This window comes from Elephantulus edwardii, unplaced genomic scaffold, assembly GCF_000299155.1.
Source record: "Elephantulus edwardii isolate Elephantulus edwardi_28Jun2011 unplaced genomic scaffold, EleEdw1.0 scaffold00006, whole genome shotgun sequence".
Lineage (NCBI taxonomy): Eukaryota > Metazoa > Chordata > Mammalia > Macroscelidea > Macroscelididae > Elephantulus > Elephantulus edwardii.
The window spans coordinates 25,420,539-25,436,884 of NW_006399756.1; the positions used below are offsets into that span (position 1 = coordinate 25,420,539).

The window sequence follows — 16,346 nt, forward strand, 5'->3', positions numbered from 1 at the left end:
TCTACCAACTTTTACAGTCGGAGATAGATCGAACATGCAATCAAGATGCATTGATAATAATGGGTGACTGGAATGCAAAAGTTGGGAATAGTGAAGAAAACTAATAATAAATGACATTATTAAGATTTAAACTCAAGATGATCTGAATTAAGGGGCCTTTTAACCACCTCAGGCAGGACAAAACTTCAGTGCCCACCAAATAAAGATAATAATTTTTTTAAAATCAAGATTATCTGATTTAAGGTGCCTTTCAGCCACCTCAGGCAGGATAAAACTTCAGTGTCCATCAAAATAACATGGACATTTTAATAACAGTCAGACCCACAGGTCCCACAGCCAGCTATTCTGACTCACTATGTCTTAGATAGGGCTTTAGATTCTGCCATCTGAGTTAAGTCCATTAGATGAGTTTAGAGCATGTACTCTGGTGAATCCCTCTTTGAAAAACTCTGTAAATTGTCAAATCTTTCTCCAAAGAGGCGTTATGGTCAAATACTGGTGAATCAGAACACAATAAGAATCAAGCCACAAAGTATTTAAGAATACAGAAAAGCATAATTTATTTTAAATTAAGATTTGAACAATAACTAAATTTATTTTCTGACTCGTGCTACTGTAATCTAACTTCAGACATACTTATTGGTCCTGAGACCACTGAGGGAGAAATTTGGTTGAGGAAGAAGAGAAAAAAATGAAGCAGGGAAATGAGACTAAATTCTGATAGAAGTTTTACTAAACCCTAAATTTTCAAAACCTAAAATATAACCTCATAAGGTATTTTTTTTAAATCAATGATAAATAATACTTGCTCTTTGCTGGATAAAATAATTTGAGAGATTCATAACATCTTTTGAAAACCAAAGCCTTTGACTTTATAGGTGAATGATGGCAAAAACATTCTGCTGCTATTGAAGTGTTTGCTTATAATCTGGATCAAATATAAGTTTAGTCACTGTACAAATACTCTATTAGTAAGCATTTCCAATTTGCCTGACATTGTAAAGGAAAGACAGAAGGTCACAATGCAGAACATGCGCTCAAGAAAATGGTCTCCAAAGGTGCTGGCAGCACAGACTTGAGGATCAGACAAAGAGTTACAGGAGAGTGCAAAGAGGGTACTAGGCGTGCGCATGCTTAGAGGAGAAGGAAAAGGTGCAACAGTTAAGGCAATGGGTAGAAGGTGGTAAATTTTGAAAGCAATTTCCTCCTGTAGAAAATGAGGATTGAAAGGGGTCAAACAAGGTTCTGTTAGCACACTTAAGTTTAACCAGAAGGAAGTTCAAAGCTATCATAAGATGTAAAACAAGAGAAAGGCATGATTAAAGTTGGGCAATTAACAACTTGGGGGGAGAGTCTGGTTCACTGCACGATCAGATTTACTGTGGAAGCAGAGAGAAGAGTCAAACTAGGTGGGGCCCTGCCAGAGACTGCACAGAACAATGAAACTGGAAGCAGGAGTGGCATCCTCTTCCATAATAGCTTGCCTTCGGAAACCCTATGAACCTGGAGAAAGGATGAAAGCCACATAAGTGTTGAGGACCTTCTTTCATAGGGTTGCTATAAGTCGTCACCTACTACTTGACTTGATAACAACAACAACAACAACAGATTAGGGTCTGAAGTGAGGAAGTGGACTCAGAAAAAGGACCACTAAGAGATTAAGGAAAGAATCCATAAAGGGATAGGGCAAAAGTTTACATCTAAAAACATGTCTTCCATTGTAACAAATAGACACTGTTAATCAACAGTAATGATTTATATCCACTTGGTACACTCTATGAACATTGTAGAAACGATGACAGCTAAAGAACAGGGTTCAGATCTTTTGTTCATGGGGTCACTATGAGTCATGCTTGACTTGATGGCACTTAACAACAACAATAATTAATGCTATAAAACGGTTTCTGAATGATTGTATGAAAAAAATAATTATCATTTGTAAATAAAACAATGAAAAAAACTGTCTTAGGTATATGGTTTCTAAAATCCTCATTCTTTACAGCCCATATTAAGAACATAATAAAGAACTGTATCATATTTGTTTGCTATTTGTTGGTCTCGCTAAATTGTGATTTTTATGTGAACAAGAATGTGTCTGCCTTATTTACTACCTTGTCTCTAGTGTTCACCTGAGTATAAAATACTTGACAAATACAAAAATAAGTAAATAGTTAGAAGGATTAATGAAAATGAGAATCCCAGTAAGGAAGTAAGAACAGGGTGGTTATAATGTGGGTAATGTAGCTGAGGTCATAAGATAGTATATGAAGGGTTGAATGGAAAACCAATTTGCTGTATAAATTTTCTCAAGAATCACAATAAAAAGAATTAAGTGAATAGAAGAAAGTCTCAATTAAATAGATTAAGTAATTAAACATGGGAGAAGGATTAGACATATAAAGTAAAAAGGATAAACTAATTTCTGAATGTGTTAAATGGAATCTTTACAGGGATACACTTGAAGTAGCCAAGTGTGGGTGTAGTCTAGACTCCACGGGAAAGATAATGACTGGGGTTATACATACAGAAGCAACCGCTGTGAAAAGAAGGCTGGATGTCACCCAGGGATTATACAGAATGCAAGAGAAACTTGGGAACACCAACATGTAAAGAACAGGTATAGGAAGAGCATCCAGAATCAGAACAAAATATTACCAAAGGTGTAGAATAATATCATATATGGAAGGTTTTTGTTTTGTTGTTCTCTCTCTCTCCTAAATATCAAATACGTTATATTCTATTGCTATGAATCTGACAGCTAGACAATGAATAATAATTGGAAGAAAAAAATTGGTGCCTTTGAGTTGTGATGTTGAAGGAGAAGACTGACTATCTGTCACAAGAACAAACAGGTATGTCTTGGAGAAGATGAAGCCAGAGTGTTCCTTGGAGGCATTCGTGAAGCTTTGTCTCGCATGCTTTGGGTATGTTGCTAGGAGTGGCTGCTCCTTTAGAAAGACATCATGCTTGGAAAGGTAGAGGCATGGCAAAGGAGAAGAAGGTCCTTAACTAGGTGGACTGACACAGTGACTGCAGGAATGGGCTTCAGTGTGTCAGAGACTGTGAGGGTGACACAGGGGAGGATGGGGTTCAGATCTGTTCATAGGGTCCCCAGGAGTCGTACTCAACTGGATGGCACTTAATAAGTATCAAATTGAAAAAAAAAAAAACAAACCCCCAAAAAAACCCCAAGTAACAAATCGGAGTTCTAGTGCCTTCTTGTTGTTGTTGCTGCGTGCTGTCAAGCCTGACCTGATCCACAGATGACTTAGTGGTAAAGAACTGCACTGCCAAGCCAAAGGTATGCAGTTCAAATCTACCTGCTACCCTGCAGGAATAAGATGTGCAATCTCCTCCTGAGAGATCTGTCTTCAAAAACCAGCTGGAATGTCAGTTCCAACTCGACAACAAGAAGATTAAGTATCAAATACTTCAGAGAAGTTAAAACAGATGACCATGTAGAGGTATCTATTGACTGTGGCCTCCAGGTAGTCACTGCTGAAAAAGGCTACCAAGATTTTAGTGAAATAATGAAAAGGTAAGTCAACATTCATTGATGTCCAATTGGAACTGACTCACAACTGGCCCACCAATGGATTTTTCCAAGACTGTCAATCACTTGGGAGAAGACTGCCTACCTTTCTCTTGAGGAACTGCTGGTGGATTCGAACCTCTAAAGAGGCCTTTGGGTTCACAGTGTAATTCCTTATGGATTACGGTATCAAAGATCCTTTGGAAAGTTAGAGGCTGAAAAACAGGCAACAGCTAGTTGATTGTTTACAAAGTGTATCTATGATGCAGCAGAGAAGAGGGGGGGAAATCTCCTAAAAACAACGGAGCATTTGGGGAAATATAAAACCAAGAGAAAGAAGAGTTAATTTCATAGTTACCATTATAATAACTTTTCAAAGATTCTTATCTCTCTTTTATTGTCCAAAATGAGATGAACGGTATTTTACTGCTCAAATAAAAACAAATCGAGGCTTAGGTAAAGAAAGACTTTAGTTGAAGAGATGATTCCAAGAGGGAGAACACAGACCGTAAGGCCTGAAAGTACCTCACAGTAAAGACAGAAAAGAACTTTTGATTAGAGACGTAAAACAAGGCTGGAAGGAACGGCATGAAGGAGCGGAGTAAGTGGAAGGAGCAAGTGATTGTACAGAATGCTTTTCAGCGCTGTCATCCAAGTCTCAGAGAGGGTGGGGAAGTGGAGGCCAGGCAGCATTCCAGAGTTTACTTGAGCTCAAAGGTGGAACACAGTTCAAAGGCTTGAGTGAAGGAGAGAAGCTGGCGGGAAGTTTGGTCAACTCAAGGTGCTAGGCATTTTGTCTTGATCGATCAGTGAGGACAAATAGTTCAGTCAATTATTTATGGACCAAAGACTGATAATCTGGTAAATGTTTAGTATCACAGTAAACAAAATAATCACCCACCAGTGCTCGAGGATATGGGATCGGTGGTTCTTTGTAGTAAACTGTTGTCGGAATGCAAATGGGTGAGGGAACTTCAAAACCCTCCTTGATTTCCAGGACCACTGGGCACAGGAAAAGTTGAACACTGTCACTACTAAACTAAACTAAACCCCACACAAAAACAAAACACCATGCAGGAATGATTATTAGAATAGCAAGTTAAGAATAAATCCAGGGGATCTGAGAGCTGTGAGTGGGTATACCACAGAGAGAGTGGTAACACAAAGGCCTTATGCAATTCTGTGTCCAAAGTCAGCCTGAGCTACGATCCCTCCATAGGTCTCCACGTCATGTAGGTTAAGAGTTTCTGTATCACTTTCCCCTGGATGATAGTTGTTCTTACAGTGAGCCATTCACTAAATTTGACTCTTGTCAAATTAACATTATCTTACTTCACAGATAAGAAGACCTGAGTTGAGGGGTGAGTAAGAGCCAGGGCTGGAATGAAAACTCAGCATTCCTACTCTTTATGAAGTTGTCTTCTCCTGCTAGTACTGCTCACATGGTTGGCTTTTAATTCCCATGCCTGTTGGCCTCAGAGAGCCAGCCCATCCTAGGATGTTTACAGATGACTCCGCGAGAGGTCACGGTCCTTAACAGCACCATTCGTTACTAATGGCACTTGTTTTGATTCTCTGTCACACTCCAAAGCCTTCGAATGGCCCAAAAAGGAACATACTGTGAACAGAGAGACTGGAAACAGAGAGATCTGGACAATGATGACAGGAAGCTTTTTGGTGACTTTGTCTTTTAAGCAAGATACCGACCAGCAACAACAGCCTGGCATGCAATGGCAACAACGAAAGAGCCCTTCTCTCCCTCTGCCTGCACCTCGTCAGCCCTGACTTTGGCAATCTGGGCCCACATCAGCTAATAAAGGGCATCAATAGCCATCCGGCTCTTTTCACAGCCGCCATCATATTCATGAGAAACTTCTCTGGACGAAGTTCTATAAAAGGGTCTGTATGGACAGCTCATGACCACAGGAAATTGTTATGGGTTGCTAATGATCAACCCAAGGCCTCCTTTGTCACCCCCTGTGGGCAAGATGTCAAGGGAGTGAACTATTTGCTCTCCCGAGAAGGTTAAAAATGTACTAACTATACACACACAACAGGCCCCACACTGATGAGATGCTTTACCAAGATGCTACTAAAACACTTCCAGGTCAATGTATGAAAATCATGTGTTATTGTGAGGGGAACACGTTCATAGAATATGATTTTTCTATTCCCTGTCCTCAAACAAGCAGGTATACCTCTTCTCTTGTTGAGCTTAGAGTATGCTAACGGAAACATCCTGAAAACACAGTACTATTTAACAGGCCTTTGAAAGCCAGGCAAAAAAGATAGAGAAAATGATAAATTGGGTCCCAAGCCACCTCTCTAGGATCTACACCCCTTACTTTCTGGATTCTAATATATTTTTTAAAATTTGTTATTTTTATTATTTTTTTTGTGCATGTACCGTCAAATCAGATCTGACTGTACAGGAGGAAATTGTCCCTCCTTCTCTGGCAGAGCATCTGGTGGATTCAAACCATGTACTTTGGGATCTCAGTACAGCTTCTTGCCACTAGGCCACCAGAGCTCCCCTTGGATTCTAATCTCTTAAGTGTTCACCCTCGCCAGTGTGTTGAATGAACCAGGTTCTATCCTAAAACAGGGCCCACTTCTCTGTTTTCTATCAGCTCCTCATCCTGCTTGTTGGAACACAAAAGGCTGAGGGAACTTGAAAATCTTCACTGTTTTCCAGGAGCACAGGGCGCAGGAAAAGTTTAACATGATCACTACCAAACTGAACCTCATTCAGAAAGAAAATATTAGTCACGTAGGCACGACTACTAAAATAGCAAGTTAGGAATAAATCCAGGATCTGAGAGCTCTAAGGGGGTATGTCAGGTACAGAGTGGTAATGCCTGCTGGGTTAACTGCATGCTGGGTTAATTCTTTCTCCTCCTCCTCTTTTCGGCTTAAACATCACTTCCTATAGGAAACGTGTACAATCCATATTGGGCTAGCTTCATCTTTTATATCCCAGTGGCCCTTGAACTCCTATACCTATAATTACTTGTTCAGTGCTTCTCATCTCTACCAGAATATATTACTTATCAAGGTAGGGACCACCTGTGTTTCAGACACTTATTCTGTCCTAAGCGGTTAATTCAGTGCCTGACAGAGAATAAGAACATGAATGAAAGAAAACATTCAGATGGTTGGTAAAAGGAGCATGTGAGTGAATGTAGGAATAACTAAATGACCAATGTGCAGATAATTACCCACTTTCTTTTCCCATAATTCCTCCCATTTCTGCACTCAACTTTCCACAACACATGTCTTAGCAGCAGCATAGAGACCCAAGCCTTTGGAGTATCAGTCTTGATACGTGTCCATCTGAAAATTCAATTTTTCTAAGCTTCACCTGATGATGCAAGTATATCCCAACCATACTTACCTAATGATTCTAAGACTCATCTCCTCACAGAACACAATGCCCAGCAGAAATGGGGCTCACAGAGGATAGGTCAAAATTTTCCAAGAGGAAATTTGGAAACTTTTTTTCTATTAAACTTAATAGTAAATGCTCCAACTTAGATTATGCATATTGGTGGGGGTTGGCGGAGGGTGACAGAAACAGACTGGATTTACGCTTTACCTTGAAATGTAGAGAGAAGTAAGTAAAGCATCAAATTGTGCACTTTTCCTGGGCACCCACCAAGACCATCTTGACTCCTGCTTTGCACCATCGTGAATGTGGCTTTCTAACTGGCAAGAAGATTCTTGCTGGATATTTCAGAGTTACTTCTTTTAGACTGTCTCCCCTGGGGAATGACCCACATTCATACCAAATGTCTTGCCTATAAATCCCGCTGAGAGGGAGGCACAGGGCCCAGGTTCATTGCCATCAGCAAAGGCCAAACCCCAAACTGATGAGTCAGGTTGAACGGCAGCATCTTCCCAGTGAGGAATCAAACCTCCCACAGCTTAACAAGGCAGCCTCCCTACCCCTCGCTTTTGCCTGGCAGGACCTGGGACAGGCGGTGGTGCAGTACCTTGGGCAAAGAGTACTTGGGTAGCTTTATCTGAGCAAAGGCTTCTCTCCGATAGGACACGTAGTAGCTGGCTCTTCCTCCTGCAGTCACCTGGATCAGGGAGGAAACACAAAGAGAGCAGATAAACCACAGTTCATGCCACAACCTGCAAAGCAGCGGGGTCTCCATAAAAAAAAAAAATAAATAAATAAAAATCAATCTGTTTGTGTCTACCTTTTAGAAACAATCCTTCTGGTTTAGAGCCTCTAATCTCACAGAACCAAGAGTTGCTCCCTTGACAAGCAAACAAGCGATTACAAGATTCTTTTCCATTAGCTGGTGTTCTTGGGGAACCCAAGAGATCCTCTCACTGTGCGTCATGCACGTAAGATACACAGCTAACCAGTTTTCAAATGACTGAGAAAAGAGAAGCAACTGATAATGGTTCCACACACAGTCTACTTATTCTGCCTGCCTTTTAAGAATGCTCTTAAGTCCTGTTGAGTTAGAAGCGGCCCATAGCTACCCTCCAAGAGGTTTTCAGAGGAGGTAAATCACATGGGAGGAGACCACCCATCTCCCGTGGAGCAGCCGGTGGATTCAAACCACCTGCCTTCAGGTTGGTAGTGCGGCTCATTACCATTACAGCACTGGAGAAATAATTTAACGTGGTTCGAATCCACCAGATGCTCTGCTGGACGGTACACACACAAATAAGAATAAAAAGTAAAAAATAAAATATTAAAAAAATAATTTACTTATCTGTTGCAACCACCAGAATTTTTATCAAAGATATTTTCCTATGAATATAAATAGTTATTATTGCTAAATATTCTCATTACTAGACTGTTCAAGTTCACTTCTGAGCTGAAACATTTTAAATTCCTTTTTATTTACAAATTATGCTGAATGTGGATATTTATCAATTCTTTGCATGTGCAAGTTCCTAAAAAGCATCAAAGGTCAGAGAAAGAGCTTCGATATTCATGGATTTCAATCCCAGCTTCACTATTTCAATGCCAAAAGGTCATGGGCAAGTTCTGTAACTCCACACGGGAAAGGGAGAGATTGATGGAAGATTCTGGAAACCACTCCAGGAAATGGTCCACTGGCCTGGGCTTGCTACAAGTCCTGCCAACATGGCAGAGCTCTGCAGATGGCTGCTCTCAGCCCAATTATCCTAACTCAGGGGAAATTAATATTCACAGGAGAAGACAACACGGCCCGTTCAGAGAGAAATAGCAGGACAATAGCAAGCCGACTGCTGTTCTGAGGAGGCAATTACTTGGACGCGCATGCTCCGTTCTCACGGAGGTCCAAGCCCAAACTGGAGGTGGGCCAGCCTTCCCATGCTGGCTCCCATCCACAGTGGCTGCTGGGAGACCGAGGGGTCTGACATCTCTATCGAAAGCCACCTACTGCTCCTCACTCTGAGCGATGGCATCTCCCAGGGCTTCCCCTTGCTCTTCACAGACTGGAAGTCCACAAAGCAGGAACCACAAGCTGCCAGGTGGAGCAGATGTCCGATCAGCATGAAGGCAGAATCTTGGAAAAAAACCACTTGGTGCAAAGGCTTAGGCTGTGAACCAGGAAGAGCAACTGGCTTTCTTCATCATGCTCAGTATTATCTATACGCTTCTATTTTCCAATTAGAAGTCTTCTCTGTATTACAGTCCAGGACTCTTTGTTTTTTCTTTTAAATAGCTATATATGGTGTTTTTTTTTCAATAGAGCAGGGTTTAGGGCTGTTGTACATAGGGTCGCTATATGAGTCGCAAACGACTCGACAGCACGTAACAACAACAACATATATGCCCATGTTGATTGAAAGGTGGCCTTATTGGCATGTTAAGATCAAGGAGTTGCTGAAAATTCTGGCTTGTTTGTTTTGTTTTATTAAACGAGTCTGAAAAGCATATTAAAATACAAACCTAGGATCTTGACAGATAGTATGCAAAACTCAAACTCATTACTGTTGAATTGGTGTCAGCTCACAGAAAACTTCCATCGGGCTCCAGAGGCTGTAAACTGCAAAAGTAGAGACGTCTCACCTTTTTCCTGCAGAGCGGCTGGTGAACTTGAACTCCTGGAGATGCTCAGCTCTTGGACTGGCAGCAGCTTGCTACAGACTACGTGACCAGAGCTCCCTGACACACAGTAACAGTCCTTGCACTTTTTAAAACTCTTCAATTTTAATTCAGAGCTTTAAAAGTTGGTTTTATTTTCAATTCTAGAAGTAACAAACAGGAACACGCTTGTTTACATGGGGCCAGTTTCGTATTTTTATAAACCTTAGCAAGCATCAGTCACCTGGATAGACTGTTAAAACACAAACTTCTGGGCGCCACCAGTAGAGTTCCTGACACAGTAGACTTGGGGCCAGGACCAAGAATTAGTATTTCCTTTTTTTAAAAAAAAAATTGTAACTTGGCTGAATATTTGCAGAGAAAGTTTGCTTTTTGTTCAACCATCTATACACATTCTTTTTTAAATTTATATTTTTTAATTTTAAAGAAAGTTTACAGAGACTTCGGATTTCCATTCATTCCTTGTTGCACTTTTCTCCCTTCCCACCCATCCCCCTCAATTCGCTTTTCTTTTCAAAAAGTAAAAGAAAAAAAATTCTTTCATTGTTATTCAATCCCTCCTCCCAAGTCCGCTCCACTATGCTACCTTCATTCTGGACTCATGTCATGACAATAATATCTAACCATATATCCTTTTAAAACAGTTTTCTCCTTCATCGTTTCAGTGCAGTATACATTATTTATCCCCTCTTTCTCAGTCTCCTCCAACCCCAATATCAGTCTTCTTTTATAACTGTGGCATTATACACATTCTGTTTCACACCAATGGCTGTCATCCTCTCAACGTGACAACGTTCATCCGGATTCCTCCCTGAGTCTTTCATTTCCATTTGCCCTTTCCTACCTTCTCAGTGTTTGTTCTTAGTTGACTATTCTGAGGAATGGGTTCCTCCTTGGCGTGATTGTTCACTTGTTAGCTCTATAGTTTGGTTGAAGCTGACCTTTGAAGATGGGTGCATTTCCAGGTGGGCAAGGCTATTCTTTGGAAAGGGACATCATGCTTGAAAAGATGATGGGTCAGCTTGAAAAGATGGAGGAAGACCCCTATGAGATAGACTGACACAGTGGCTGAAGCAAAGGGCTCAACAGTGTCAGAGATGAGGAGGTTTGCAAAGGGCTGCTATGAGTCCTATTCCATTGGATGACCCCTAACAACAGTAACAACAACCATAGTCTTCGGGATTCCTAACAATCATACCAATGAAAGTCTATTATCATACCAGGAAGTCTAAGTCTGGTGAGGTGCTCTGGGTTTGTTTTTTTTTTGTTGTTGTTGTTTTTTAAGTAAGTATTTCCAACAAGTTTTAGGTGATGCTAAAGCAGTGTGTGTCTATACTTTGAAGATCACTGAAATGGACCATTAACAGCAATTTATATATATATTTCTATGCTCTTTACCTGTCTTCTCAGGGTCCTTCCTAGATGTAATGACTTCCCTGGGTTTTGTGTTTCAATGGTGATAAAGAAATTTTACTGAGTTGAAATCCACACAACAATGATCTTTTTCAAGTGTCCAGTTTAGTGGCATTCAGTACGTTCAGAATGGTGAATAACCATTACTTCTATCTCGTTCTAAGATACTTGAATCAATCACAAAGAAGATCCTGTCCCCATAATAAAATCAGCAGCTCAAGTCATTGTCATGACTCACAGCTGGCCCTCCAGGGAGTTTTCAGAGGCGGAAATCACACACATTGACCATCTCTCGCCCATGGAGCAGAGCCTGGACCTAAACCACATGCTTTTGGGTTGGTGCACACCTCTTTTCCCACTAGACCACCAGAGCTCCCTAGCTAACATAAAGGATTTTTAAAAATAGTATTCTACTGCGCTTCGGTAAAGATTTTCCACAGCAGTTCAAGTTTCTGTTCAATAATTTCTACACAAATTGCTGTCACATCAGTTATACACGATGTGAGACATTTTTATTCTTTCCTTTCTGGCTGTCCTGTTTTCAGTGATTTCTTTTCCCTGCCACCTTCGATTCTTATCTTTATTTGAAAGGAATTATTGCTCATTTGGTTCCATGTAGGTGTAGGTTTGTTTTGGTTTTTCTTAAAGGGCAGGTACTTACAGGTGATATTCACTATCTGTGAGCCACTCTGCTATTTGGTGACCTCAAGAGTCACTTTTGGCTCAAGGTTTGGAAGAGTTTGTCAGAGCAATTGTCTCGGAATCCTCCAGTCTCAGCAAGTTCAGTAAGTCATCTGTGGTGGAGTTATTTGGAGGGTGGGCTGGGGGTTTGTTGTTCTTGTTGTTTCATTTTATCTCAATGATAAGATAGGTCGGGTTGTATTTCACATTTAGAGTCCATCTATGTGGCCTTGAAAGGTTAGCAGCAGTAACCAGGAATCATCTCATTCTGATCTCAAGTTAGAAGGGGCAAGTGCCTTTGTGGACTCCTTTCTTCTTTGAGGCGTTGATTTCCTTCTTTGCTACAGTTTGAGGTAAGTGTTGGTGTTGTTTTGTACTGTCAGCATAGATCTGTCTCATATTTAACTTTCCAGTGGGTTTTCAGAGGCAACAAATTGCACCCAAGAGACTTCTCATCTGTCTCCCAAGCAGAAGATTCGAGCCATGTACCTTTTGACAGCACAACTCCTTCTTAACTACTAGGCCATCAGAGCTCCCTCTAGTGCTGTTGTTGTTATTAGGTGTCATTGAGTCAAATACAACTCATAGTGACCCTATGAAAAGCCATCCTGAACCCTGCCCTATTCTGTGCCATCCTCTGACACACTAGAGCCTGCTGATGAAGTCACAGTGTTAATTCATCCCAGTGGGAGTCTTTCTCTCCTTCCTTGAGCACACCTTAAGTCTTCAAACTGACATCATTGTTCTTGGGCATATTAGAGAGGCCGCAGAACAGACTTGCCCAATGCAATATTTCTCCTAATTTCCTGACTGCCAGTACCAAGGGTGTTGCCTTTTGATCCGAGCAAGATGAATGAAGAACAAATTCAATTCTCAAGGTGCAATACTGAAAGATGCTATGGGCACTTCCTTGGGTGATGCAGGAAACATAAAAGAAGATGGAAGAATATTCAGAATCACTGTACCAAAAAGAATTGCTTTCTATGGAAAAAAAAAATCTCATGCAGTATCATATGAAGAAGAGCCAACGGTGATGAAAGATGAAGTTCAAGCAGCATTGAAGGCATTGTCAAAAAAATAAAGCCCCGGGAACTGGTGGAATACCAGTTGACATACATGAAATAAGAGATGCAACCCTGGATGTGCTCACCAGTTTATGCCAGGAAATTTGGAGAACCGCTATCTGGCCAAGTAACTAGAAGAGATCCCTATTTGTCCCCAATTCCCAAGAAAGGTGATACAACAAAATGTGAAAACTATCGAATAATATCCCTCCAGAGAAGAGATCAATAATTAGAGATGTCCACCTGTGAGCTTTAAGACTTAGCTATTACTCTTCAAACCTGGACGATGGAGAACCTAACTTCATGGACTATGCCTCTTGACCAAGATGCCCCGTGAAAGGTCCTAATTCTTCAAATCTCCATATAAAGCTTTTCATCTCAAAATACATGTTCTGAGGGAGCTCTGGTGGCCTAGTGGCAAGAAGCTGTGCTGCAATCCCGAAGGTTTGAATCCACCAGATGTGCGGCTGGAGAAGGAGGGGCAATCTCTTCCTATGCCAGTCAGATCTGACTCAACAGTATACAAAAAGGAAGAAACAACCAACCAACCAAACAACCCACCAAACCCCCAAACAAAACAAGATAAAATAATACATACTCTCACACTCATCATCTGCTTAAAAATCAACTCTCCACACATGACCAAACCTCACTAAGTGTACCTACCACTAGGGAAGGTGAAAATCTTTAGAAAAAGGGGTTCTTCCACTGGATGGTAGACAGACAATACATTTAGAAAAGTCTCCTGAGAAGAGCTCAATCACAGTCTCCCTGTAAAACAATATGGCCACGCAGATTATGGCATCAAAGAGCCACTGAGCTCCTCTGGTTTTCAAATCACTGAAAGATGAAGGAGAAGAACAGAGTTTCCTTGATAGGGTTATAAGGCCCCACTGCACTGGCAACTCAGTCCAGTCATACACACAACAGCCCACACAAATCAGGATCAATAAATCAAGCTCTACCCTCATATACAGAACCAACCTAGGAGGACTTGGGCACAAATGTCGATGGAAAATATACTTCAGATGCATGGCGGCAATATCCAAAATAGTAAGGGTTATATGACACTTAATCTACTGGTTCTCTGAAAACTTCTGATAGCATTAGTATACCCCAGATATACCAATCTGACTCCTGTTTAGTTTCTTTGTCCTCACTGTGCCTCTCTTTGCATCTGTTAAAATACAATTAAGCCTTGGGATAAATTCCATGAATTGATAGACTCGTGTTTTTTTTTTTAAAGACACCAATTCCTTAAAATCTCTCTTTTCTCAGCTCGTGAACTTTGTCCTCAGTATTTTGGCAGCACTTTCAGTATTTCTATCTGTGAGAGCCACAGTCCTATTATTCCTCTGCCTCCTGTTACAAAATTCCATCCACCATGATTCCTAGGCAATGCTAGTTTCAGAGCAGGTGAGTGGTGAATGCACGAATACAAATAATGCTAAAGGTGGAATTTATTGAGTTCATCTACCACACTCCAGAACTGTACACTGCCTTCATACGAATCGTTTGGTCTAATCCCCGTGACAACCCAATAGAAGCTGAGAGGCCCTGAGTGACTTGCTTGAGATAAAGCAAATTTGAACACTGAAAAGCTGGACTCAAAGCTCACACACACTTCTCCTGTTAAAAACTAGAAAGTCTTCAATGTCTTACTCATCTCACTGCAAAAAAAAAAAAATTAAAAAATGATGCAACATAGTATTTTTTTACTTCAACATTCTCTTCAAACCATTAAAAACCCCCTCAATGATTGGCATGTGTACATATATATATGTTTGTTTCTCCCTATTACCAGGAAATCTGTTGTGACATTGAAGCTTCATTTGAAATTGATGTCTTCTTAGAAAAAAGCAAGAAGTAATAATGGCTCAGATGTCTGTGTAATGATAGCTTGTAGCACAGGAAATACTATGATCAGCAGTTTGCAAAGTATACTTTGTTATACAGCATTAACACACTTTGGTTACAGGTCAGGACATTGAGAGTTAGAATAAATGGCAATGCCCAACATCAGACAGCTGCCAATTGTCACACCTGGAAAATGAACCTAGGCTTTGTGACTCCAGTGTACACTTGGACCCTTACTAAGAATACGCATGTCCCTGTAAAACTTGCCAAAAGAAATGGGTCAGTATTTATTGACTGAATAATTGACCATTTGAATTAACTGGCTTAGTCTGAAAGACTTTGAGTTTCTCTACTGTTCATTATATAAAAGAGATGTAGAAAAGAACTCTCCATTCTTTCTCAGTCCCTAGCTGGTCAAAGGAGCTTCTTTCCAAATAGAAGCCACAGCAGAACCCCTCTCAGGAACACGTCCTCAAGGTGTTTGGTGGATACCAGCCCAACACAGTTGCTGCCTCTTTGCTATTATTTGTGGGGCTCTTTGGCAAACACGCAAGGATGAAATAAAGTTTAGAGGCTATTAATCTATTTTGATGAACTTTTCTCTTCCTTACAAGCAAATTTGCTGGCACTGTAAATCCCAGAGATTATTACCACTTTCCCCTTCAGTGACACCTTTTATTCTACATTTGATGAATGTCATCCAATTATTTGCTCTGGGCCCATCCGTCATGCTAAACACAGAATTAGCTGGGTCTCTCCCTTACTAATGACTGGCTCGTTAATCTGATTTTCTGGATTTCTATTTTACAGGTTTAATTGGGCTCCTGGCCAGTGAAAATGATTCCTTTGGACAAATGGATTAGCCATTAAACACATCTGTCTCTTCTGACTCGTTCCCGCTCTTGGCGTGACCAAGACTAACCTGACACATCTTTGATTTGATTTCCCCATTTCTCCTTGCTTCTATGTGGAGACGTGCTTTGGAAAACAGGAAGAGATCTCGCTCCAATTGAAACCAAAAAACTTTGAATCACTTCCTCTCCTGCTTTGGTGATACAACAGCTGATCCTGTATCTACTTTTGATAAAAAAAAATTGTAACATTGCTAAAATTTGAGTATATGGTAACTGAGGAGAGGCAGAAACAAATATTTTAATTGCTTATTTTAGACAGAGGGAGCTTTGGTGATGTGGTCAGCAGGGAGTTGTGCTGGGAATCCGAAGGCTGAGCCTCTTTGGCAGTTCAAATTCACCTGATGTTTCACAGGAGACACCTGGACCATCTCCTCCTGTGTGATCCACGGTCCCCAGAAAACCCACTGGAGGGTCAGGAATGAGTCAGTCATGACTAAATAGCCATGAGTGTGAGTTCATTTTGGTTTCTAAAGTTTTAGGTTGAAGAAGCCCTGGTGGTGCAGTGTGTAGTATGTTGAGCTGCTAACTGAAAGGTCTCTGGTTTGAATCCACTACCTGCTCCTTGGGAAACAGATGAGCAGTCTCCTCCCATAAAGATTTATAGGCTCAAAAGTTCAATGGAGAGTTACTATGAGTTAGATGCAACTCAATGCTTGAAAGCTTGTAGTTTTATCAATATTAGGTGCCCAGGTGATGCAACATTTAATTGCTTAGCTGGTAATCAAAAGTTCAACAGTTTGAATCCTTGGCAGAAAGTGACTGGTTAAAAGTTATAGCCCCCAAATCTCAAAAGAGCAATTCTCAGTGCAACAATGAATGAATGAAAA

General features: G+C 40.8%; 1 protein-coding gene across 1 annotated transcript in view; it reads right to left on the reverse strand.

Moving 5' to 3' along the window:
• SORCS3 (sortilin-related VPS10 domain containing receptor 3) overlaps positions 1-16,346 on the reverse strand; it is an 839,716-nt gene that overhangs the window by 146,392 nt on the left and 676,978 nt on the right. Inside the window, exon 8 of the mRNA XM_006879952.1 lies at positions 7,525-7,614. Within this exon, the coding sequence (XP_006880014.1) occupies positions 7,525-7,614 (90 nt within the window). The remainder of the gene's footprint in view (positions 1-7,524; positions 7,615-16,346) is intronic.